General features: G+C 29.6%; 2 protein-coding genes across 3 annotated transcripts; both read left to right on the plus strand.

Moving 5' to 3' along the window:
- The first annotated feature begins 2366 nt into the window (after positions 1-2366).
- Positions 2367-3245, plus strand: LOC8261813 (protein EPIDERMAL PATTERNING FACTOR 2). The gene is made up of 3 exons (XM_015728418.3): positions 2367-2606; positions 2750-2814; positions 2900-3245. The coding sequence occupies exons 1-3, from the start codon at positions 2516-2518 to the stop codon at positions 3098-3100; spliced, it is 357 nt and encodes a 118-aa protein (XP_015583904.1). The 5' UTR covers positions 2367-2515; the 3' UTR covers positions 3101-3245.
- An 11188-nt stretch (positions 3246-14433) lies between these two features.
- LOC8273034 (putative 1-phosphatidylinositol-3-phosphate 5-kinase FAB1D) lies at positions 14434-24565 on the plus strand. Of its 2 annotated transcripts, none has more exons than XM_048371036.1 (13): positions 14434-14655; positions 15840-16134; positions 16228-16261; positions 16351-17049; positions 17565-17709; positions 17783-18124; positions 18781-19620; positions 19927-20255; positions 20969-21095; positions 21268-21423; positions 21819-23216; positions 23301-23567; positions 23933-24565. In XM_048371036.1, the coding sequence occupies exons 2-13, from the start codon at positions 15897-15899 to the stop codon at positions 24260-24262; spliced, it is 4905 nt and encodes a 1634-aa protein (XP_048226993.1). In that variant the 5' UTR covers positions 14434-14655; positions 15840-15896; the 3' UTR covers positions 24263-24565. The 2 variants fall into 2 exon arrangements, with proteins under 2 accessions (XP_048226993.1, XP_048226994.1); XM_048371037.1 differs by lacking the exon at positions 14434-14655 and adding an exon at positions 14822-14846.
- Positions 24566-24573: the final 8 nt, after the last annotated feature.

Raw genomic sequence — 24573 nt, forward strand, 5'->3', positions numbered from 1 at the left:
ACAATTCTTAGTTTAGACAAGCAATTCTTAAGTCATTAATTTTCAGGATGGTAAAATCGTTCAAGTGTTTCTCCGCATTCAATTTCATATCTAACTCAATTACTTTATGCAATCAATTTCTGAAGCTTTCCGGTTACTATTTCTGTGTATAATGTATTACTATTAAATTCCTTAACTTATATTTTATATCATCGCTCTTAGCCTAAAGTGATTTAACTTTTCGCTGTATTCTTTAAGCTCATTTTTGCATTCTCAACTCATTAATTACATGTTCATAGCTCATAACTTCATGCTCACAGGTCAATTTTACATCATTAGCTCATTATTAACTTAATTTTTAATCCATTATTTAGCTTCATTTGTTGATTTGGTGAAACTTAAACTAAGATTTCAATTAATCTAGGTTTCTTATTATTTGTATAATCATCTAAATCAAAAGTCAAACGATTGCGCATTTTACATTTATTGCATCCATAATAATTATTTGAGATAATCAGACTCTCGCACGCTTAACAATCTATTGTATGTGAAAGGGTCGAGATACTGACCAAATAAAATCTAAATTTTTTTATAGTTCCGTGAATATATTATATTAGAAATGGTAAGATACATGGTATATCTTATAATTAAGACAAGCAAAATAAAATTAAGAAAACAATTTTATAATGTTTACAAAAAGAAGGTAAACAAGGAGCAATAAAGAAAAACTGCATTCGTTTGAGGTGGACGAGATTAGTGCCCAATTTGTTTATCGTTTGAAATTGTTAGAAATCCAAACGGATGAGTAGATTTAGTGAATGTAGCACTTAACAGTAAGAAGCAATTTTAGGTTAGAATAATCATGGGACTTAATTGTAATAATATAAAAAGAAATATCAGTGTTTATAGTGCTCTACTATTAGATACGTAATAATTATGAAGTATTTCCTTTCTAAAAAGATAATCTATTTTAATTTATATGTAAAATAAAAATATAGGTTTTCTATTTAAATTTTTATCACTAAAAATATTCTTATTAAATTTTTTATAAAAATTACAATTTCGATAACTCTAATTATCACTTCTAATCTATTTGAAAACTAAATAATACAGTTATTTTTAGTCAATATCATTAATTATTATTATTATTTCTCCAAAATGCTTTTATTAAATTATTTTAAAAATCCTATATGAAGTATGAAAATCGATCACATGTGTATATTTATATTAATTAATGAATAGTATTATTAATAATTCTTTACTAAACTAGTGCTTAAAAAAGAAAATCAGACTATAATTTCAGACTGTTCAAATTAACTGAAAAAAAAAAATCTATTTAAAATGAAAATTATAATTACAAAATTATAAATTTATGTCACTTTCTTCACTACTTCTCTATTATTGAAAAAACTTTACTCATAAAATAATTATGACATCATAAATATGTATCCCTTTCTTTCTACTTAAACTATAATATTTTAAATACAGTACACCTGAAACACGTAATTTATTTTCAAGATATTGGATAATAATCGATTTTTTTAATATTAATATATATAATAAATATTTGATTATTTGCCGTATAGTCTGCGGCAATAACAGTCCATATATATATGAGTGAGTAGGCAGCAGCAGGGTGAGTGAGCAATCTGCTTGTAATGTTGAAACGTAGCATTAAATAGAATTAAAAAGTTTTGAAATTCGCAATTGTTCATATAATATGTTCTTTTGTAATTGTGTTTAAAGATTTTCTTGTATTTTTAGTTTTAATTTATTGGACTCACCCATTCATGTGAAAACCCTTCAAAGGATACCCGTGGATCATGTGAAGTGCTTCAGGTGTACCTTCTTTTATATTCATATCATCTGTCCTCACCTTATTTTTTTATTTCATTTTTTTAATAATTTTAAATTTATTTTTATAAAAGATTAGATATATTTTTTATTTTTATTTTTTAAAATCAGATTTAAAAGAAACAATTTATAAAAAAATGAAATAAAAAGAATTAATTCTGTTTTTTCGACATACTTAATATATCCGTAAGTATTAACTTAGGACGAAAAATGCAATTTAAAAAATGACTCACACATTTGTTATTGTTAATATTGACTACCAATCTACGAATTGCATCCGCCGTAATTATTATTTTAATTATTTTAATATGCTATTATTTAAGATTAAATTTGATTAAGAGAATAAGTTGAAATGGTTAATGGACTAAAATCTCAAACAAAATATCATTATATTAATGCATATGTTAAAAGAAGGATGACCCATGACAAAAATGAATGTTTTTCATTCTAACATTAATTAAGCACCATTTTGTGCAATCTCCCATCAACTCTTCTTTTTTTTTGGACTTTTATCTTTATGCTATTTATATATCAAATAGCTATATTCTTCCTCATATCTTTCAAAACACTTCTCCCTCTTTCTTTTTTACTTGTATCCTCCCTTTTGTTTTATGGTATTTTCCTTCAGAGGTTTCTCAAAACTTGCTAGCCAGCAGCCATATAAATATAAAAGAATAGGAACATGAAGATCATGTTTGGAGCCCACAAATCTCTACTGCTTCTGCTTATTTTCATGGCACTCATTGTTGGTCAAGCCCTCCCACCTCATCATTGTAAGCACTGCTTACATACCAATTCAGCAATGTTATGTTCATGTAATATTGATTAATATAATATATACTTCAATCTTTATTTCAGTGAATGGAGACATATATTTAATTTCTTTCTTCTTCTTTTTTTTCAATTCTTTAACCAGATATTTCTGTCAGTTTTGGCAAGGAAGTTGCACCAAATGGCAATGGAGGTCATATGTATAGCAAGGTTGGTACTTTACTTATAGTTTCCAGCAATTAAATTGAATTGATGTGATGATAAACTGTTTAAGTTATGGTTTCTTCTTTTATAGGAGGGAGCAAGAGAAGAAGAAGTAGGAACGGAACTATATCCGACCGGTTCGAGCTTGCCGGACTGCTCTCATGCCTGTGGACCTTGCTTTCCATGCAAGAGGGTGATGGTGAGCTTCAAATGCTCCTCAGTTGGAGAGTCTTGCCCTATTGTTTACAGGTGCATGTGTAAAGGAAAATATTATCATGTGCCTTCAGCTTGATGAAATATGCACATGTAAATTTATGACTTGGCATTATAATTATTAGGTTCACCAGGTTGATTTATGGCCTTGAATTTTGCTGTTAGTTTTGTTTAGGTAATGCTTGTATTGTTTCTTCCTTTCTTTTTATGCCATTGTTAAGTAATTTTATGTGCATATATGAAAATTGGAGATTGAAAATTGGAAGAGGAATAGATTGGTATATGGTAGAATGTGCTTTTTTTTTTTTTTTGGCTTAATGGATTTGGAAATAAATTTTGGTTAACATTTTCAATTTTTCTTTTATTATTATTTGAAAATTTATATTTTCAAAAAAAAAATAGTTATGCAAATAACCATATAAATTTTTTATTAATTTATTTAAAAACAATCTAATCAATTTTAAATTCTACCCCCATAATTATCTTTTGTAAAAATTCATATAAACTTATTTATGATATACGACACTACATTTATTATTTTTTATCAAGAATTAATTTTGATACTAAGAGGAAAAGGTGGATAAAGAATACACAAAAAAAAAATCTTAATTTAATTTATTTTTAAGAAAAGAAAAATCCTAATGTTTACAAACATGGATAATATGCATGGCCATGGAAGAAGCATATCAGGCACCCTCAAAAGCTCATAATGGGAGATCACCTCCAACGGTTAAATAAATCTCTAGGAAGAGGGTAAAACAGTGATGCAATAATTGCTCAAAGCAATAAGGAGGAGAGGATCAGGAGACTACAGGAATAGCCTAGGGGCCAGGCCATATACGGCGAGTCGGCCTGTAAAGTCACCTTCAGCAACAGCTAAGCACCAAGAAACAACTTGGAAGAGAGAGACAGAGAGAGAAAGAAGAGTCCCTCCCCTGCTTCCTTCTCTCACTCCTTCCAAGGCTTCCACTCAGACAAGTTCCGGTGTACAAGCCTCCCAAAGGACATATTCTGAGCTGTGCTGTATGATTGAGCTGCTGTCTCTGGACAGAAAATGCCTATTGTTTTGCCCGAGCCTCAAGGACATTTTCAAGTTATAAATCTTGTGCAACTAGCACCCCCTGTCCACTAACAATTAAACCTGTCCTCAGGACTTTCAGGCCATTTAATATACCCTGTCTTCCCCTTCCCTCCCTGACAATATTGGCATTGCTGTGTTTTTAGTACACCTTACTTTACTTAGAACAAGAAGAAGAAGAAGAAGATGAAGATGAAGAACCATAATATATACGGTTATACAGTGGTTCACAAAAGTTCAGGAGACGAAACAGTTTTTATTAAACAAAGTTAAAGAAATCAAACTCTATAATAATTCTATTTATATAATGTTTATATTTGGTAAATAATTATATGAAATTATATTACTTAAACACCATTCACTTTATATATAAAATTATATTTCTCTAATTTATTTCTTATTTTATATGAATTTTTTACTTGAGCACCATTTTTATTCTCAGATATTAATTAGCTTTGTAATATTATTTTTTATATTAATTATTATTGCTTGTTCTACTGAGTAAATTTTAGTGATATTTTCGATTAAAACTTATAAAGAATCATAATTTGAGTTTATTATGCAGATAAAGATAGAAAAGAATAATTACTTACTTTTAATAAAACTGATGATATATATGTGTAAGAAAATAAATTTCAAAACTAAACCACTATAGCCACTTTAGTGGTAAAAGATTTCATTTAAAGTTTGGTAAAGAAAATAAATTAATTTAACTATTTAATTAAAAAACTAAAAAAAGAAGAAAGTTGATTTTATAGAGGTATTTTAAATAATAAAATAAAAATTAGTAATTCTATTGGAAATTACTTACTAAATGTATGGAATGGAAGACTTGGTTTAGATAAGACTAATCTAGTAGATAAGTTAAGCCTTTGAAATTATTAAACCTAACATCTATCATATGTACTAAATATAGTATTATTTACAATTATTATATCTACAATTCTAAAAATTAAACGGACTCTGAGCACGTAAAATATTTAATTCGGAATGAAATCGTTAAGATTTTACCTTCTTATTGTTTTTTATTTTGAAAAAGATTCAAACTTAAAACTTTATAGATATACATATTTCATTGACCTTACTAAATAAATTTTATAATATATATTTATTTTCAAATTTAGCGCTTAATTTTTTTAACATCAGCAATCTATTTTAACATTGATTTTAATTTTCATCTTTAATTAAATTATTGACCATGATATGCTAACATAACTATAATTTCAATATAAGAAAAGAATCAATATTAGAGATATTAATTTATCCCTGGACATTTCATGGAAAACTTTATTATATTTTTAATTAAAATCTCAGAAATTTGAAGTTTGAAATACTTTTGACTATTTGTAAAATATATTAATTTTAATAAAAATAAATAGATAAAAGTTTTATAAATAACATGAGAATACCATGACCTGTCTTTCTCAGTCTGCTGTTAGTATACAGTATTGCAACTTAAGTTAATGGGTCCTTCTTCATTTCTATTTAGCCAATCCAAATTTGCAAGCAAAATGGTTTTAGGACCCAGCCCATCAAGCTCTTTCAATGTTATTTCATTCAAAGGTCTTGTTGCCACCATTCTTGGATTAGGTAGGTACAAAGCACACTACCTTCTCTTTCCTTGTATCTTGAATTTTATGACAAAAGAATACTAAAATGTCATCCACTAATGAGCAGCCATTTGAATTTTAACGCACTGTAAAAAGAATATATATATATATATGACATATCAGGAATAAAATTTAAGATAATTACTATTAAAAAATTTATTATTTTTTCCGTTTAACCACTAATTCAATCAACGGTCTCAAATATGCATGTCTTTGTCCATACTATTATTTAATTTTGTATATATATTTTATAGTATAATCGACGTAATAACAATAGTGGTTCAACTCACGAATAAATAACTAATTTACTTATTCTTGGATCTAATTAATGAAATTATGCCTTTGTTAAGAATAAATTATGTAATTAAGGGAAAAATGAGAAAAAAAATTATAAATACTCTTATAACAAAATTAAGGGAAAATCAAATTGAACATAAACTAATTTATCCTCCATTTGAAGGTGGAAGTTCCATTTGGTAATTGGGCAATTTGCTAAAAGTCATAAAATATCCTAAAAATGGGGCCACCACCATTGAAATAATTTATTTTGTTAAAATAAGAATTCAAGTCAAGGTTTTTAGCCTAAATTAGATACTTAAAAGTTGGCTGCTGTATATATATGGTTGTATTATCTCTTTGATTAGATCATGCTTTTATTTCATAAGGAGAAAAAGAGGGCTTAAATGTGGTTGTTGGAGAGTTTATATTTTTCTAAAAGCAAAGCTCTTAATTTCATATTTTGGACTCTTCTCCTTGTAGGTATTTAATTTATGATTTGCTTATTAATTTCATATATGAGCTCTCTTTATTTTAAATTAGGAGTTAGTTAATTTATGTGCTGACTTTTTCAATTAGATCATACTATTTTGGAAATAAGTGTTAGAAAAATCAGACATGGTAAATGTGAAACCCCTTGGCAATAAAACTATAGGGTATAATAGAGGAGCAATTAAAATTAGGCATTGATGTCAGAGTCATATTTTGAAGTTGCTATATAACTTAATTGTATTAATATATCAAAATCAGCTGAAATTAGAACTAAAAAAAATTGAATCTTAAGTTTTTTCATCCATCTTTCACTAATATTATTAAGAGTTTATTATATATATATATATAATAATTATTATTATTATTGCAATTTTATTATAATGTGAAAAATATTTATTAAGAAAATACAAATAAAATCATAAGAATGATTCTTAATAAATAATTAAATAATTTCTCAATAATTTCTCGATATTAAATAGTATGACTGAGTATAAAAATCCCACATATCGCATGATCATGTCTTATTTAATACAAATAAAAAATTACATTAATGTTATATTTAGTTAGAGAATTCATTTCATTTGATAAAAAGATATAAGAGATAAAATAAAATAGTAATAATAAGTTGAAAAAGATATTTTAGTGTTATAAAGTTTATTAATTTATTAAGGTATAATTCATTTAGAAATTTTAATTATTTTGTTAGAATTTATTTTAGCTATAACCAATTCGATACAAATTTAATTATATAGAATTTAAAATTAATTTTTTACTTTATTCAGAACACATAAACTTTAGATTTGTAAATAAATTTTATAAATTTCATAGAGTTGAACAAAATACAATGTAAATTGTATTATTTCAATGTAAGCAATAAAATTTGTGATTATTAGGAAATTATAACTTAATAGAGATTTAAATATTAAAAATATTTTTTAATTTAGTATTTAATTTTGTTGATAAGATTATAGCAATTAAAATAAAATATGTTAATATCTTGCCATATTATACAAATAAGATGATAAAATAAAATAGTAATATGTAAAATAAAACATAGCATAACATACATTTTAAAAATATATATATATGAATATAATTAAATAGATTAATATTTTTTTTAAATAAAATTTAAAAAATTTATTATTTATTATAATATAGAATCCGTTTATATTTATAACTGACTCAAATTGAGACTGATATTTTCTATAACTATATAGATGTTATTGTTATATAAGAAATCACTACTTTTAATATATATATACACATACACTAGCCTTAACTTCTTTTTTCTTTTTGGTAATATATTTCCCAAATCTTTTGGTTCTTACTATAGAGAGAGAGAGAGAGAGAGAGAGGAATGTACAAAAAGCTGAATAATATTGGTTGATAAAATTTATATTTCCAGTAAAAACAGGAGAGCTGAATTAATCAAAGCCCAAAACGTATTTATACACTAATTAAGGTTCCAACCCACCCTTAATTTATAAATTGTTTTACTAATTAAAATAATTAAGGGTGAGATTTGGTAAAAAAACGAAATTAAGAAGAAAATAAAATAGTTTATAAAATTTGTTTTGGAGCCAACTGTTGCAGACAACGTCTTAATCGACATGATTAGCAGATGACAGTTATATATATATACTATATAATTATTATCATGTGGACCATAATTTCATAAATTTGAAATTTAAATAAATTTTATGCCCCAAATTTTGGATAAATGCCATACTGAAGTTTTATTAAGAAATCCTTGTCGTTTTGCATCAAAATGGAGGGAAATTTGAATTTGGTAATATATACAGCTAGCTATTTAATCAAAGTATCGGATCCAATGCAAAATTATTACCTATTTAACACCTTAACAAGTTTATAACAACTGGGAAATTTATATAAAGTTATTTTTCCTAAAATCTTTAAAATGATATTATTTTTCTCGATTATTATTATTATTATTATTTTGTTGGAATATTAAAATTATGTTGTTGCCAGAATAATAGAGATAGTTATTTTTTTTATTCGTTCTATATAAAAACTGGTAAATTGAGTGAATAAATTTATAATTTATAAGTAAAAATATAAGCGGGAGAATTTTTTAATCGGCTTTTTTTTTTTAATCGATTTTGGATGATATTATTTGTCTCTTTCTCAAATTGTATAAGAACTTATTTTAGGATTTAATCAAATGATGATAATTTATGCTAAAACTATACTTAACATTAATAATGCAAATATTTATTTATATCATTTGATGAATGGGATTTTAATCAATAATATGGGATGCAAACCTTAATCACCGATTAAACAATTCTTGATAGGGAATGTGTATATATGGAGTTTGGCCTTGGGATAGACGAAAACAAATACAATTTCACTGATTAAACCAAAAAGATTTTTTCTATTAATAATGGATCCAAATTATACATAGTTAATACTATCTTTTATATATATATATTAAGTCTACTTGTCCAATTTCAGATAATATTAGTCAAAAAAGAAATTAAATGAGCAAAAATACAGAAAAGGAATTAATAAAATGTTTTATTGTCAAGAGTCAAGACCAAAACACGTGAATTTATTTATTTACTGTGCTAGCCGAATTTTCACTATTTACATAAGAAATATTTTAGCCATTTCTATTTAATTATTATTATAGGATAATATGATCGGTAAAGATAAAAATATTTGTATATACTTATCTAGAGAGATCCATCATAATCTATATATATATATATATATATATATATATATATTTTGCAGATCTATAAGAATTACTTCTCATCTATATTTGTCAACAATTCATATCTCTGCCATCTTTCTCTACTGTTCTTTACAGGTACTTTAGAAAAATTAGTTATTATTTACTCTTTGAAGATTAAAAAAGCCTTTAAACTAAAAAGTGATGATTAATCATCTTCATTTTTTAAAGAAATTATGGAACATGAGAGAATTTTACTTTTTTGTTATTTTATGCTTAAATATTTAATCATCATGATCATAGAATTATAGATGAAATATTAGTTTTCTTTAAATATTTAATTAAGCCTTTCAATTTATCATGATTTTTTTTATTTTTATATTAATGAATGATTTATTTATTAACATATTTTATTAATTTCAATCATGATTGTTGTTTGACCATCGTATCAATTCAATGATTATAATTGTTATGAAAATCTTTAGATTATTACATTAAAAAATCATATTTGCTTCATCCTATATTGATCTAAGAAATTTTAGTTATTCCGTTAGCTTGAGTAATTAAAAAAAAAAAGAAACATCACTTTTTAGTTATTATTTTATATTTACCCTTTTAACATGAGTAATACTAAGTAGTTTGTGAGATTAAATACTATTTTATCATATAGTTTTCGTAAATCATAAATATTTACATTTTTACATTTACTATTTGATTACTTTATCTTATGAATTTTATTTTCTCAAAATTTTGATTTAGACTGTTTATAATTAGTTTTTAGTATTATTTATTTAATTATTAGCTTTTATAATAAATTTATTATAAATTTCTGATAAGTCGACCTTGAGATATTTTTATCGCTATTTTTACCGCTTTACTGTATTTCAATTCATGTATTTATAGATACTAACTTAAACATATCAAAACAAAAGAAACAGAAGAAGAAAAGTTCATGGAAAAATCAAGAAATAGTCAAGTTTTTAGACATTTGGTGGGTCTTTGATTTGACAAGCCGCGCAATGATATTAGAAACTTACCCTCTTTTCTCTACGTTTGAACCCCAAATATCACTTGCAAAGTATTTTTAGAACCTTGGAAATTCTTGAAGTTTTAGTTAGGGTAGGGTACAATTATTCTTTTGGGTGATGCATTCAACATTTGAATAGTTGTGAGTTGGGTTTTCACAATTTAAAATTTTAATATTATAATATAAACACTAATTTAAATTTAAATTTAAATTTAAATTATATTTTCTAATTTTATTAAAATATCAGTTTAAGAAAAAGTGAATACAGCTATTATTTTATTAATTTCTTAAGATAAGGGAGATTCTTTAAAAATATTAAAGTCTTAAGTGAAAATTACAATTCAGAATGTAGTATTGCTTTACGTTTAATACACGTACTCAATATCAATGATCTATACTTCTCACCCAATCATATCCTTCCAAGTCATCTCCGCAAAACATGCCCATCACTCCACGGAACAAGGGTAATTTAGTAATTAAAAGTAGCACTGCCTTGTTATTGCCACGTGGATGACAGATCGTGCATAACTCCAATCATTGTTATGTCCAAACAAAATTTGCTCTCTTACAATCGCAGCCGCTCGACCATTCAGATACCTACATATGGCACTGAATGATTTCAGAAATTCATTGTACAGATGGCTTTATATTAATGGTGAAGCTACAGTGCTCTAAGATGCAGTACATTATATTTAACCAACTTTAAAACTATAAATTAGAATCATGTTTGGGGTAAATTGTCAAATCCGGAAAATGAAAAGGAGTGAAAAGAAATTTTGAAACATAAAAGAAAATCTCAGAAATGCCCCATAACCAACTCTCTGTGATTTTCGACCATCTTTTATCGGTAGAAGGCTCCAAAAATTTGGCAAAAGTCAAATATCACTCAGTCCGAACAAAACTTGCCAATATTCAACCTGTCATCTTCCGAAGCTACTTTTACCACTATCGATATTAAAAGACAGATTTTCAAATTTTTAATTAACTTTCTTCTAGACTTCTTACAAACTTATTTTATTAAATTTACTTTCAGAACAAACATTATTTATGTATATTTTATCAGTTAAGGGTTAGATGAACTGATAAGAATTTTTTTCTTAAAAGTTAGATATTTCGAGTTTGAGATTTTTTTAATATTTTGTAAATTAATTTTTTTTTAAAGTAAATATTAAATAAAAATTGTGGGACCAGACTTGTTTAAATTTTAGATTGAACTGGTCATACTTAATCAGGTCTTATAATTTTTAAATTAGAATATAATTATAGGGTGAGTCTTAAAGTAATAACATTTTCAAATCCGTTCAAAAAGTAATTGAATTTTTCTAGTTCAAGCTTAGACAGACTCAAAGTGAAAAATTTATCTAAATTTGAAAACTTTAATACATATTTAGACGAGTCGGTGAATATCTAAACCTATAAACATATACAATAGAATCTATAGTAGCCCACTTAAAAAGTTTTCTATTCCTATGATAATAATAACTAACAAGTAATAATCATATCTATTAAAAAGATAATAAAAAAATTATCTCTATTTTCCAAAACTCAAAAAAAAAAAAAAAAAGAATTTTATGTAAAAAATGCAATCCCATTCGACCTTACCATTCCTTTCTCCCAATTCCATTTTAAATAAGGAGTAAAACTACTTGCAGAAGTTGAAGATGAAGGTGAACAATGGAGTGAGAATAGGAGATTTGCTAACAATGTTTTTTTTTTTTTTCTTTTGTATAGTAATTATGTATTCAAAATTTCAAGTTCCTGAGGATCATTTAATTGATAATATATATATATATATTTTCTCTTGGCACATCAAAATAATATAATGTCTTTCTCAGGTCAATTGGGCAATTCAATTTTGTTTTTTCCATCTAATAATGAAAGGTATATGTAATAGAGTCGGAGATCAAAATCAAAGAAAACAAATTTCTTGACAATAAATGCAACCATAGAGTCATTAACAAGTATTTTAGTTGACAAATTAAACTTTTTTTCCAGCAAATTTAAATAAAAAAAATATGTCCTAATCTACTAGTAAACTGACACTATCTTTAAACTGGATATAAGAATTCCACTTATAAAATTAAAATAAATAAATAAATAAATAAATTATGTCAGCATTTTTTTTGTAAAAGGATTTGAATTAATAAAAAAGGACCAAAATATTTTTCAAAGTTATTATCATTAACTTTTAATATATCTATGTTTTGTTATATAATTTTTTTTTATTCATCTGTGCTTATATTTTTTTATTAATTTTAATTTGATTGGCACAATTATTTAAGCTTTTGCAATTTTCTTTTAAAACATGTTTTTAGATATTGTTAAAATATAAAATTATGTGAGTTAAGAAGCATTTGCTTAAATTTATATTATATTTAATACAAATAAGGTTATCATTTAAATAACATTTCTAACTTTGAAACATAATTGAATGGTAGAAAGTTTTTGAAGATGTGTTTTGAGGAAACACTGAGTTCACTGAAAAAATGAGATATTAATAATCACCAATTTTTACTCAATCTGTCAAATTTTGATAGATTATTTTCAATTTGCACAAAATTTAAAAAATCTAGTTTTTTTCAATTAATACAACTATTTTTAACTATTTGTTTTACTAAAATACACTTAATAAACTTTTTAATATTTGCAAGATAATTCAAATATTAACAGATTTGTCAATCTATCTACAATTATTTAGATTTAAGTAAAAATAAGTTTATTTTGGGACTCAAAAAATTTTATATAGTAATTTGTAATTTCAAAATTAAGTAAGTATAAATTATCTATAGACGTTGATATTTATATTAATTAATTATTAAATACATCTCCTTATGGTTTAATTTTTTTGTTTTGAGAGAGATTAATAGTCCCTTTTCGGAAGATAAATAAATATGTTTGAGGTATTTTCCTGAGATAATAGTGGGATTTTTTTGTGTGTGTTTTTTTAATATGTATATTAATTTAGAGTGTGCCGGATAAGTCTTTTACAAGTGATAAAATATTATTTTAAAAGTTTTAATGCAATTGTATATCCCAAGTTTGAATCTGAAACCTAAATTAAATTAGAAAATATCTTTTTACCGTGTTATTTATACGTTATTGAATTATTTTTCTTCTTTAAATCTTGCTTGACAAATTTAGTTAAATAGTGAATTGTAGTTTGAAGGGTGCTGAAGTGGTTCTTTGCAAATCATTTAAAAAAATTTATCCTTCTCTCTTAGTATTGACAGTGATGAAGCTCTGTTAAGATTTTACTTTATTTCTGCATTTGAAATTATACTTTATCTTGTTTTTTGTAATTAAATATATAATATATTTTTTATTAATTTACTTTAAACAAAAATAGCTAATAATAATAAATAAACTGATTCATACAAATATAACAACTAATAAATATTGTCTTAAATTTATACAATTAATTTAATTTATAAATAATGTAATAAAATAAATATAAATAATATTTTTTTTAAAAATGACATAAAGGAGACCATTTAAAAGGCAAAAAAGAAAAAGAAAGAGGAGGACCAACAAGATCAAGGATGACTTAATTTATCTGCTCAAATTCCTCTAACATTATAGTATTCATTTTTATCATTAACATTATCAGTGCTCTTCGGTGTTCCACTTAATACTATCATCTGCCCTGTCTGATTTTCTTATTTAAGAAATATTTTTCACTTGTTTTTTTTTTCTTTTTTTTGCCATTGGTTCAAAGTTTTTGCCAAATATCTGGGGAACCAAAAAGATCCACCTGGCTTTATGTGTGCTCCCCTAATTAATGCCTTCAATTATTCCTAAATTTATGAAAATAAAAAAGCTGTTCTTGGTGCATGCAGGGATATTTATATTAATTATTATACATCCAAGGTACGTATCATCTGGTTAAATCTGATTTTTATTCAGATGAATCAAGACAAGAATGAAAATTTACAAAAGAAATTCACTTCATATTTATATATATATATATATATATATATATATAAAGAAAAGCTTAAGGGCATAACTGCCAAATCCTTAAAACAGTAAACTCCAGACAGTATAAAGCTATAAATCTATCCTTCAAGGATGCTGTTGAAAAAATCTAAAAAGACCCAATTTTTATTTTCATCTTTTTAAATTTTAGAATTAAAAAAGAATTTGAATTTTTAAATCATGTTTTGACAGTATGTAGTGTGGGCCCCAGTTTAAAACTTTCTTGTCCGCTGTTTTCTTCTTATTTTTCCATTCTTCCCTCTTTTGTGACTGTTTTCTGGACTTCAAAATTCTTTACTTTATTCTCATAGGCACTGAAATTTTTCGTTTTGAATTTACGTGACTAAAGAACTAGTTTTTGGGTTTCCAATGCTGTGGTTTTGCTTATCAAAGATTGTAAACTTTCATGAATTTTCATAGCACAGGAAAAGAAAACGAAAGAAAATTAAAAATCATATGTTTGTTGCTTTGGATTGCTTTCACAGTAAGTCATATTCTTTACTTTCTTTAAATTAATTCTTGATTTCTTTATTTGGGTAGTCTTTTCTTTGTTTTGACTTGTTTATCATTTAAATAAAGATAGTAACTTGTGTGTGAAATCTCGGTTCTGTAATGATGGATAACAGTAGTCAAGAGTTTATCTAGTTGCCATTTTTGGGTTTCAAGATTGATTTGGTGAGCTTAGATAAACATTTTGTGGGTTAGTTATTTAAATATTCTTTCTTTTTGGTGTTCAAATTTCTTTGTACTTTTCTTTTTGTTCTTGATTCAAGATTTCAAGATTCAATACTCAAGATTTCGGTATTGTTCTCTCTGTTTCTTGAATTCTTGGATTTGTTTAATTTGGTATCAAGAGGTATTAATCATCATTTTTGCAATGGGTGCTCAAGATTTTGGCCTCATGAAAGTGTATACAGAACTATCTTTCTGGGCTTTTTGTTCTATTTGATATTGGTCCATTACGATTCTCTATGTGTTCCTCCCTCTCAAATTTTTAGTTTGTCAATCCTAGGCATTAGGAGGGATTGTGTTGGAGAATCTAAAACCCCTCACTGGAACTTTCCAATTTATTACTTGATAAACAAATTAAAAAATATCAAGAACTTTCTAGGTTAATGTTATCTGTTTGATATGAGACTGGACTTATCATTGGAGTTTGGTCATCTGTTTTTTTTTTTTCTTTCTCTCAAACCTCTTATAGTTTGTTATATATGAGAAGCTTTCTCATAAACTTGAAATTTGATAGATTGTTATCTTGGGCTGTCTTTGACACTTGATTCTGTTTTAGTTAGAAAAGAAGTCATTGATTATTGCTGGCTTTATTTTTGGAGCCATGTTACACATCAAATGGGCAGAAACAACCACAAATTATACTATTTCACTCTACAAGTTCCCTTCTCCTCGTGATATTTTTCTTTTAATCGCAACTCTTAAAAATATCTCACATATGAACATTTCACATGAAATGGCTGGTGATGAAATGACAATTTTTGGTAATGTTTTTTGTTTCTTCTTAATATGATTGAATTGAGAATGGAGAAACAACATTTATCTGTTTGTTATTTTAGATTTTGCTTCGAACTATTTCCCTTAAAGAGCATCTTTTCTTTGATCAATACTAGCTTACACATTTGTCAAAAATTTGACATTTGTACCTGAACCAAACAGGTGATCAAGGTTCAACATCATCCTAAAAGCTAGTTGATTTGCTGTTTTCTGATTTGGATGTGTAGCATGTGTCACTGTTGTGGTGCCCAACTGCCAAAATCAGAGAATGAAAAGAGGAAACTAGAGAATGAAAATTCTTTGAAATCAAATGGTGAAGGTCATGGTTTGCCTTGTAGATTTTGTCAGGAGAAGCAGGAACAAGGATATATAAAGCAGAACAGTTGGAATCCTACATCACCAATTATCAGTCCAACGACTTCATTGTCCAGCAATGATAGATCTGTTTCAAGCTGCAGTTAGTTTCTGCCACTTGTTATTCATTTGATATTTTATTTAATATATTATGTGGTCAGTTTCTCATGCTTTATTTGATTGTCTGCTGTTTCAGGTGAACTTTCAGTTGATGTAAATTACTATGACCGGTATGTATTACGCCATTGATTGCAGTGTTGGTAGATTCTTGCCTTGTGTCGTTTTGGTGCTAATTAAAGTTGCTTTATTCATTGTCTAGGGGGAGTCAAGAGGAAGGCGCAGTAGACAAAGCTCTTGAAGATGTCAGTTGTAGGCCGAATGGCCATCTACATAAAGCAAGCGAAGCTCCTGTAAATGCAGTGCACAAATTGTATAAAGTGACAGAAAACAACTTGAAGGAAAGCCATCAAGGCAATGATATTGTGAGAGACATTGAAATTATGGCAGCTATTAATGGACAAGAAACAAAAGATAATTTCTCACAACATCCTGTTGAATTCATAAATGAAGGTAATGATATTTCTCATTCCATTGATGATGATATGAACGCTCAAGTTTGGGAGCCTCCTGAAGCAGATTCGGAGGATGAGTGGGAGGGTAGCGTGGCTTTTAATGATGATGATGACGATGAATGTGGGGATGGCACAATGTGGGGAAAACCGAGTTCTTTTAGTTGCTGCAGAGACGAAGGTAGTGGGAGCTACAGGTTCAAAGAAGAAAAACAAAAGGCAATTGAGGAAGTTGCAAATGGGAAATTTAAGACCATTGTGAGTCAACTTCTTACAACTGCAGGTGTGGCTTCTATGGGAAAAGATTGTGAAAGTTGGGTAGATATAGTTAGTTCTTTATCATGGGAAGCTGCTTCGTATTTGAAGCCTGATGCAATTGATGGGAAAAGAATGGATCCAGATGGTTATGTAAAAGTGAAATGCATTGCCACAGGTTCTCGTAAGGACAGGTGATATCTCTTTTCACACTAAAGCATTAGTTTTTGTTCTTTTAGTTCTCTATTTTCCTATAATGAATTTTGGTGCTTTATATTCCCACAATTAGTCTTATTTAATGAAATGTATGCTCTTCCACCCTGTCAAGTTGAATTCAGCTTATTGATGAAAGTGAGGCTGTCTTCTTCTTCTTCTTCTTCTTCCTTTTTCTTTTGACTACAAAATGATAGTTTTAATATTACTCTTCATTTCAGATTTTTTTTTTTGAGTTATTTTCAGTTTGGAAATTTGTTGCATGATTCTGTAATATTTTCACCCTTTAGTTGCAATTTATGCTTTTACTGAAAGCTGTACACGCTGAGCTGTGTGGGATTTAGCTCAGCTTGGATACACAGCCTTAACATGAATCTGAATACCTTTTCACATACCTATCAGTAGATGCAAGATATGGGCTAGTGCTTCTATTGCTTTTCCTATTTTCTCAACCTGTTTATTTTTCTCTTATATTTTGTCTTTATAATTTCTGCAGTCAAGTAGTCAAGGGCTTAGTCTTCAAAAAGCATGCTGCACACAAACACATGCCAACTAATTACAAGAACCCTAGGTTGTTGCTGATCCGGGGTGTTCTTGGCCAGTCTTCTAGCGGATTATCATCATTTAAATCAATGGAACTTGTAAGTTGATTGAAATAAAGTCTTCTTATCATGGACGTATTGTGGTACTAATTCTGATCATTTTCTCAAACAGGAAAAGGATAATCTGAAGTCACTTATGGACAGGATAGAAATGTGTCATCCAAATGTGGTTTTGGTAGAAAAATCTGTTGCTCGTGATGTCCAAGAATCTATCCTTGCAAAAGGGATGACGCTGGTCTATGATATGAAGCTCCATCGCCTAGAAAGGGTTGCTCGCTGTACAGGTTCACAAATTTTATCATCAGATGCTTTGGTGGGTCAAAAGTTAAAGCAATGTGACTACTTTCATATTGAAAAATTTATGGAGGAACATGCTGGGTTAGGTGATGGGGGAAAAAAGCCAAGTAAGACATTGATGTTCATTGAGGGCTGTCCAACACGTCTGGGTTGCACGGTGAGTTTGGAAACAATTGTTTCTTTCTTCATTTTCTTTATGTGCATCTATTTTTGACTTTTCTTCCTTGTCAAGCTTATGGCAGAGTTCACACTGATGCACTCAAGCTCTTTCTTTAGACATTACTTTGCATACATGCATAATGCATCACCAAAAAAAAACATGCATATGCTGTTTGTAAATCTTTTTAGCCAATTGAAATCTTGTCTTGTATCATTTTGAATGGGTATGTGAATGTATATATGTTAGCTTTATTATTGGAATGTGTCATCTTGTCAATGCAGTATAAAGGGCTTCTCTAGTCTCCTTCTGTTTTGTGTTAGGCCTTAGGCCTGAATCTTAGAATTTTTTTGTAGGGCTGTACAACTGGACAATACCTTGGTCTGGAAACAGGCGCTACTCTCTCTCTCTCTCAAAAAAAAAAAAAAAAGATAGTCATTACCTCATACTTTTGCCAATAGTTTAATATCACAGCAAAAAAGGAAGTCTTGGTCCTTAGAACATAATGAGAACTGTTATTCTTAATCCTTATGGTCTTTGATTTTTGTTTGATATTTACATGTATATGACTAGTGTCTAAAATTGTAACCCTTTTTGTGTTAGTCCATCTTTTCTTAATGCACAGTTTTAATTAGCTATTACCCTTAACCTTGCAGATATTGTTAAAAGGAAGTCATAGTGATGAATTGAAGAGGGTGAAGTGCGTGGTGCAGATTGCAGTTATCATGGCCTATAATCTGATTCTTGAGACTTTATTTCTTTTTGATTGGGAAGCAATGTTAGCAAATGTTCTATTACCTGGAGTAGTTAACACTTTACCAATAGATTATCCCTCTTCTGTTTTAGGAACTGCTGATTCTATTGTTCCTTCTGTTGAGGAGTCTGGTCCTGAAACTGGCCCACCTACTGTTCTTATTCCCATTTCTAATGAATTTAGTGAAGAAGGTTCCCACAATTTAGACATGGGATCAGATGGTAATTCCTTGTCTTATGTGCCATATGATCCTGTCATTTTCTCTGGGTTTTCATCTCTCTCAGCCTCTCTAAAGAAAGTTATAGGGGATAATTTTTCTCTTGCTTCTTCTGCTCAATATCAGTCCTTGGCTGATTACTTTGGCTTTAATGGGAAGGAAGGCAATCGCCAAATCGCAGAAGCAGTTCCAGTTTTGGAAACCAAGGAAGCCTCTGATCATTGTGATGTCGACTCCAAAGATAGTTTTGATGAAGAAAAACCACTAGATGATGGGAAACATCATTCTTTGAGGTCTGATTTTGTACCTGTTGGCAGTGAAAAAGATGTTGTCAATGAAGATCAAGTTCAGAGTAAAAATGATGTCAATGCAGTGTTGGATTCTCAGAGCATTTTGGTTTTGGTGTCCAGCCGGAATGCCTTAAGAGGGACTATATGTGAGCAAAGCCATTTTTCTCATATCATGTTCTACAGGAATTTTGATATTCCTCTTGGAACATTTCTTCGAGATAATTTGCTCAATCAGGTTTTTCACATCTCTATTTATTTAGTTATTATTTGGTTTGTGGTTTTAGATTGTGCAAAAGATGTTTTAGGGTCATACTGTCACGGCCTTATTAACATACATGCAGTTTTGGGATATAAGTTGTTACTATCTTGTGACATTGAAGGTTAATGTTGTCATCTTTTTGGAAATATGTACAAGCTTTGACTTCACTAACAGAAGTAAACTTCAGTTATATTATTGGGATGTATTCATTTTCTTGGTTGGTTTCCAGATGTAGTTTTCATTTTTGAGGTTTTCATTCATTCAGACTTCTTTATTTTGCAGAGACGCCAGTGCACCACGTGCAGTGAATTGCCAGAAGCTCACTTTTACTATTATGCACATCATAATAAGCAGCTTACAATACAAGTTAAACGGCTTCCAAAGATTTTGCCTGGAGAAGCAGAAGGAAAACTTTGGATGTGGAGTTGCTGTGGTAAATGTAAATATGAGAATAGAGTCCGAAAATGTACAAAAAGAGTTGTGATTTCCAGTGCTGCGCGTAGATTGTCTTTTGGAAAATTCTTGGAGCTGAGCTTTTCCTGCCACTCTTCATTTGGTAGATTGTCCAGCTGTGGCCATTATCTGGAGAGGGATTTTCTCTACTTCTTTGGGTATGAATCAATGTCATCAATTTTTCTGTTATTCGTATGTATTTTGCTTGTCATTTTAGTTTAAAGAAATATTAAGTTCTACTAACCAAAATAGAATAACTTTATAGTCAAGTATTAATCTGACTATGGGTTAGAAGTGTATAAAGATACAGATATGCACATAAACAATTTTGATAAAATTTCAACTTTAGTAATTTGGAATAAAACACAAATTACCATTAGCATAAGTATGTAGGTCTCAAAATTCTAGGACAAACCTATGGCAGTGTACCCGAAAAACAAAAATATACTTTAAAGCAATTTAGGTTTTAATTTTCTTGAAAAAATAAGAAAGAAAATTTAACCATCTGAAATGGTTTTAGGGTAAACATATGAATGCAACAAAACAGAACAACAATTTTGATCAAATTGATATTTTTAAGATACAAGTAAAACAGAAGGAATGAATCTAAGTGAATTAGGTACTTGACTCAATGCTTTGAATGTCCATTCATCTTCTGATGTATGCTAAAGCTAGATATAAGGGGCTCGCTTATGCTCTGACCTTAATCCTTTGCTGGCTTATGCCGCTTTCCTGGTAAACAGGTTGGTCAGGCAACATTCCTCCACTTGATGCTGCTTTCTTTTTTTCTCCATATAGGTGTGGTGTATTGATTTTATGAAATGATACCCTCGACCTGCGTCCTTATTCATGGTGCTAACTCATGTTGCAGATTAGGCCCTATGGTGGCAATGTTCAAATACTCTCCAGTTATGACTTACACTGTTTCTCTACCGCCCCAGATGCTGGAGTTTAACCATTCAATTAGATATGATGGGCTCAAGCGAGAATTTGAAGATGTATGTATTTTGTATATATATACATGCTTCTTACATTTCTGATGTTGCTTATTTGTTTTTTCACCCCGTGTTAAAAGATATTATCTTCTTCCAGTCAGAAGTAATCTTCCTTTGCTGTCGAGTATGAAATTGTATTGAAGTGAAATTGATACTTCCTTTCATTTTTCTAAAGGTGTATTCAAAAGGGAGATCACTCTTCAGTGGGATTGCAGACATTTTAAAGAAGTTAAGATTGAAATATGAAGGATCTACTCTGAACCTTGGAGGGTCGTTAAAAGAATTCTCTGACATTGAAGAAATGTTGAAGCATGAAAGTTCTGAGTTTGAGGTTAGTTCTCTTCCAGTACTTGTTTGTTTCATTTATCTCTGTGAGGTTTTGTAAAATGAGAGTGACAAAGAGATCTTAAGTTGTCTTTTCTTGGTGTGCATCTTAAGAGTTCCTGATTATTACTGGTAAAACTTGGTTCAGTTTCTTGAAAACTGTGGGAATGAACTGTAGGGAATCTGTTTTCAGTTCACTCAAGAGATATGTAAACCTGAGGAAACCTTTATTCAATCACTAAATAAAGTGACAGTTTGCTCAGAATTGTTTTGTTACACATTGGATGTGACTTTTATATTTGTTGTTTCAATGTCAGATCTTTCAGAATTTATTTCATGTATATTCAATGCTAAGGTAGTTTTGTTTATTTGCTTGTTTGCACTGTGGGGGTAATGAATCAGGTAACCATCATTGATGCTGTTACTAAGAATGGAAATGCAGACAAGGCAGATTTCAAGTTTCTTAGCTTAAACCGATTATTGTGGGAGCTGCTTCTTGAATCAAGCATTTGGGAGAGGCGGCTGCATTCACTGCTCTTACCTGATCCTTCTTTGGTTGCCACTGGTGCTATTGAGAAGCCAGTGCATGACCAATTAAAATCAAAGATGAGCGGCACCACCGATGGACGGACTCGAGGGAATGAAATTGTTTCTGGAAACAACAGCAGCAATTTGAAGTTTAGTAATTCTCTTGAAGCAAACGAATTATCAGTAAAAGAAATTCCAGTTAATGGTCCTGTGCAAGAGTCTAGAGTACAAGATCATCTGGATCACTCATCTCCTTTGGGTGAAAATATTGAGAGGTCAAACATGAATAGTAATTCTGAAGCAGACAATTTTTTGCTTGGGGATTTGGATGTTGAAAGGACCATTCCAATTGGCCCATTTATTGGGAACAGTGATTCTGTTATTGATTCAGAGGCTTCTAGAAAGGGTACATCTCTGCGTTCAGTAGTGTCTAGTTTAGAATACTCAACTGGATGGTTCTGGATGCCATTGTCAGAAATCCGTCAGATATACCTGGAGGATCTTGAAAGAGGTTTCATGTCCAAATTTCAGTCAATCAATAACTATATGCAAGAACACATACCTGCAGCCTACCAACTTATAAGTGAGGAAGGACAAAGGATACACATTCCGCTTGGAACTGATAATTGTATTGTGAGGGATTATGATGGTGAACTCTCTAGTATAATTGCCTGTGCTCTGGCAGTTCTGAAAGATATACCGGTTTTCGATGATGATGGTCCGAAAAAGGGTGGCATGTCTGCTAAATCAACTGAAGGTTTACATTTGTTGACTCGAGTTCCCACTAGAATTTCCTCACATTGGTCTTCAAATGGTTCTTCTGATTCAGATTCGTTGCACTCTACGTTGAGCATATCTCCTGAAGATTCACACTTCTCCAGCTTTGATGGTATAAGTTTGTTGGAATCTCTGGCTTCTCCTGAGAATGAGAGCTCTGAAGTCTCTTTTGGGGTTGCAAAATCACTTGGAAAGGGCAAATACTCTGTAATTTCCTTATATGAGAACCAGTTCCGTGATCTTCGGAGTCGGTGCTGTCCATCCGAGGTGCATTATATTGCATCTTTAAGTCGTTGCAGGAACTGGGATGCTAAAGGTGGAAAGAGCAAATGTGTTTTTGCTAAAACACTGGATGACAGGTTCATTATAAAGGAAATCAAGAAGACTGAGTTTGAGTCATTTGTTAAGTTTGCTCCTCATTATTTTAAGTACATGAATGAGTCATTTGAGTTGGGGAACCAAACTTGTCTTGCGAAAGTTCTTGGAATCTATCAGGTTTGTCATGGTACTTAAAAACTTTGATAGCTTACAGCTTTATAGCCTATAGCTTTATTCTTCTGAAAGTTGTTCACTATATAGGTTGTCATTAGACAAACAAAAAGTGGGAAAGAAGTGAGGCATGACCTGATGGTCATGGAGAATCTTTCCTTTGGTCGAAACATTACTCGACAGTATGATCTTAAAGGTGCTCTGCATGCTCGATACAATTCAGCTGCTGATGGTTCGGGAGATGTTCTATTAGATCAAAATTTCGTAAACGACATGAATTCCTCTCCATTGTACGTGAATAATAAAGCAAAGCGTCTGCTGGAACGTGCTGTTTGGAATGATACAACATTCCTTAATGTGAGTCACCTTAATTCTTCTGTAAATGCATTAAACCAACAAAACAAAATTCCCTTATATTATATGAATCCTGAGCTTATTATTTAAAATTTACTGGATAACAGAGAATTCTGAACACTGTTTCTTTAGAGCAGTATTGTTTTTTTGTCCCTCTTCTCCCTTTTGTCACCCTTCCTTTCTCACATTTATTACTTCTACTTTTCATTCTGTCTTGCTTTGATCTCTGTACATCCTTAACTTCTTACCTCTTCTTTGTTCCCCTTTGGGATCGTTCACAATTTGGCAGTCTTTGTTGCGCTGATTATCAGTAATTATGTTTCTCCTTTTGTTTTTTAGCTGATTAACTTGTTCATTGTCTTTTGCAGTCGATCAATGTAATGGATTATTCTCTACTTGTTGGGGTAGATACCCAACGACGAGAACTTGTATGTGGGATTATTGATTATCTCAGGCAGTATACCTGGGACAAGCAACTGGAAACATGGGTCAAGTCTTCCCTTGTTGTTCCTAAGAATGTGCTGCCAACTGTAATCTCTCCAAAGGAGTACAAGAAGAGGTTCAGAAAGTTCATGGCTGCACACTTCTTGAGTGTCCCAGATAATTGGTGCTCTCAGAGATCCTCTGACCCCTGTGAACTTTGTGGCATTAGAAATGATGCTTCTTCTCAATCAAAGTCCCCAAAGCAAGGAGGGTAAAGGGGTTGTTACACTAGTGTATTTGTATGGCTCATGATTTTTTTATCCCTTTTATATGTCATATATTAGCGTTTCAATCACTTAGCCAGTTCAAAATACTGTAAATAGAGCTGTGTCAGTGTTATATAGTAAACCCCATTATGTAGCGGTTTTAAGCAAATTTTTGGGGATAGTTTTGTACGTATAGGTCTGCCTTTGACCAGCCAAGAAAATGCTTGTGAATTTTGTAAAGTCCATTGAAAAAAGTGTAGAGAGCCACGGTCTGGCTATTTCAAATCAATGAAAAGATGCAGCTATTGTTTACGGTGTCA

The sequence above is a fragment of the Ricinus communis genome, chromosome 2 (assembly GCF_019578655.1).
Source record: "Ricinus communis isolate WT05 ecotype wild-type chromosome 2, ASM1957865v1, whole genome shotgun sequence".
NCBI lineage: Eukaryota > Viridiplantae > Streptophyta > Magnoliopsida > Malpighiales > Euphorbiaceae > Ricinus > Ricinus communis.

Coding starts and splice junctions, on each gene's coding strand:
- LOC8261813 (XM_015728418.3), top strand. CDS start 2,516: ATGAAGATCATGTTTGGAGCCCACAAATCTCTACTGCTTCTGCTTATT. Junction 2,607..2,749: donor AGCCCTCCCACCTCATCATT/GTAAGCACTGCT, acceptor TTCTTTAACCAG/ATATTTCTGTCAGTTTTGGC. Junction 2,815..2,899: donor GAGGTCATATGTATAGCAAG/GTTGGTACTTTA, acceptor CTTCTTTTATAG/GAGGGAGCAAGAGAAGAAGA.
- LOC8273034 (XM_048371036.1), top strand. CDS start 15,897: ATGTGTAGCATGTGTCACTGTTGTGGTGCCCAACTGCCAAAATCAGAG. Junction 20,256..20,968: donor GATTTTCTCTACTTCTTTGG/GTATGAATCAAT, acceptor CTCATGTTGCAG/ATTAGGCCCTATGGTGGCAA. Junction 23,568..23,932: donor ATGATACAACATTCCTTAAT/GTGAGTCACCTT, acceptor TGTCTTTTGCAG/TCGATCAATGTAATGGATTA.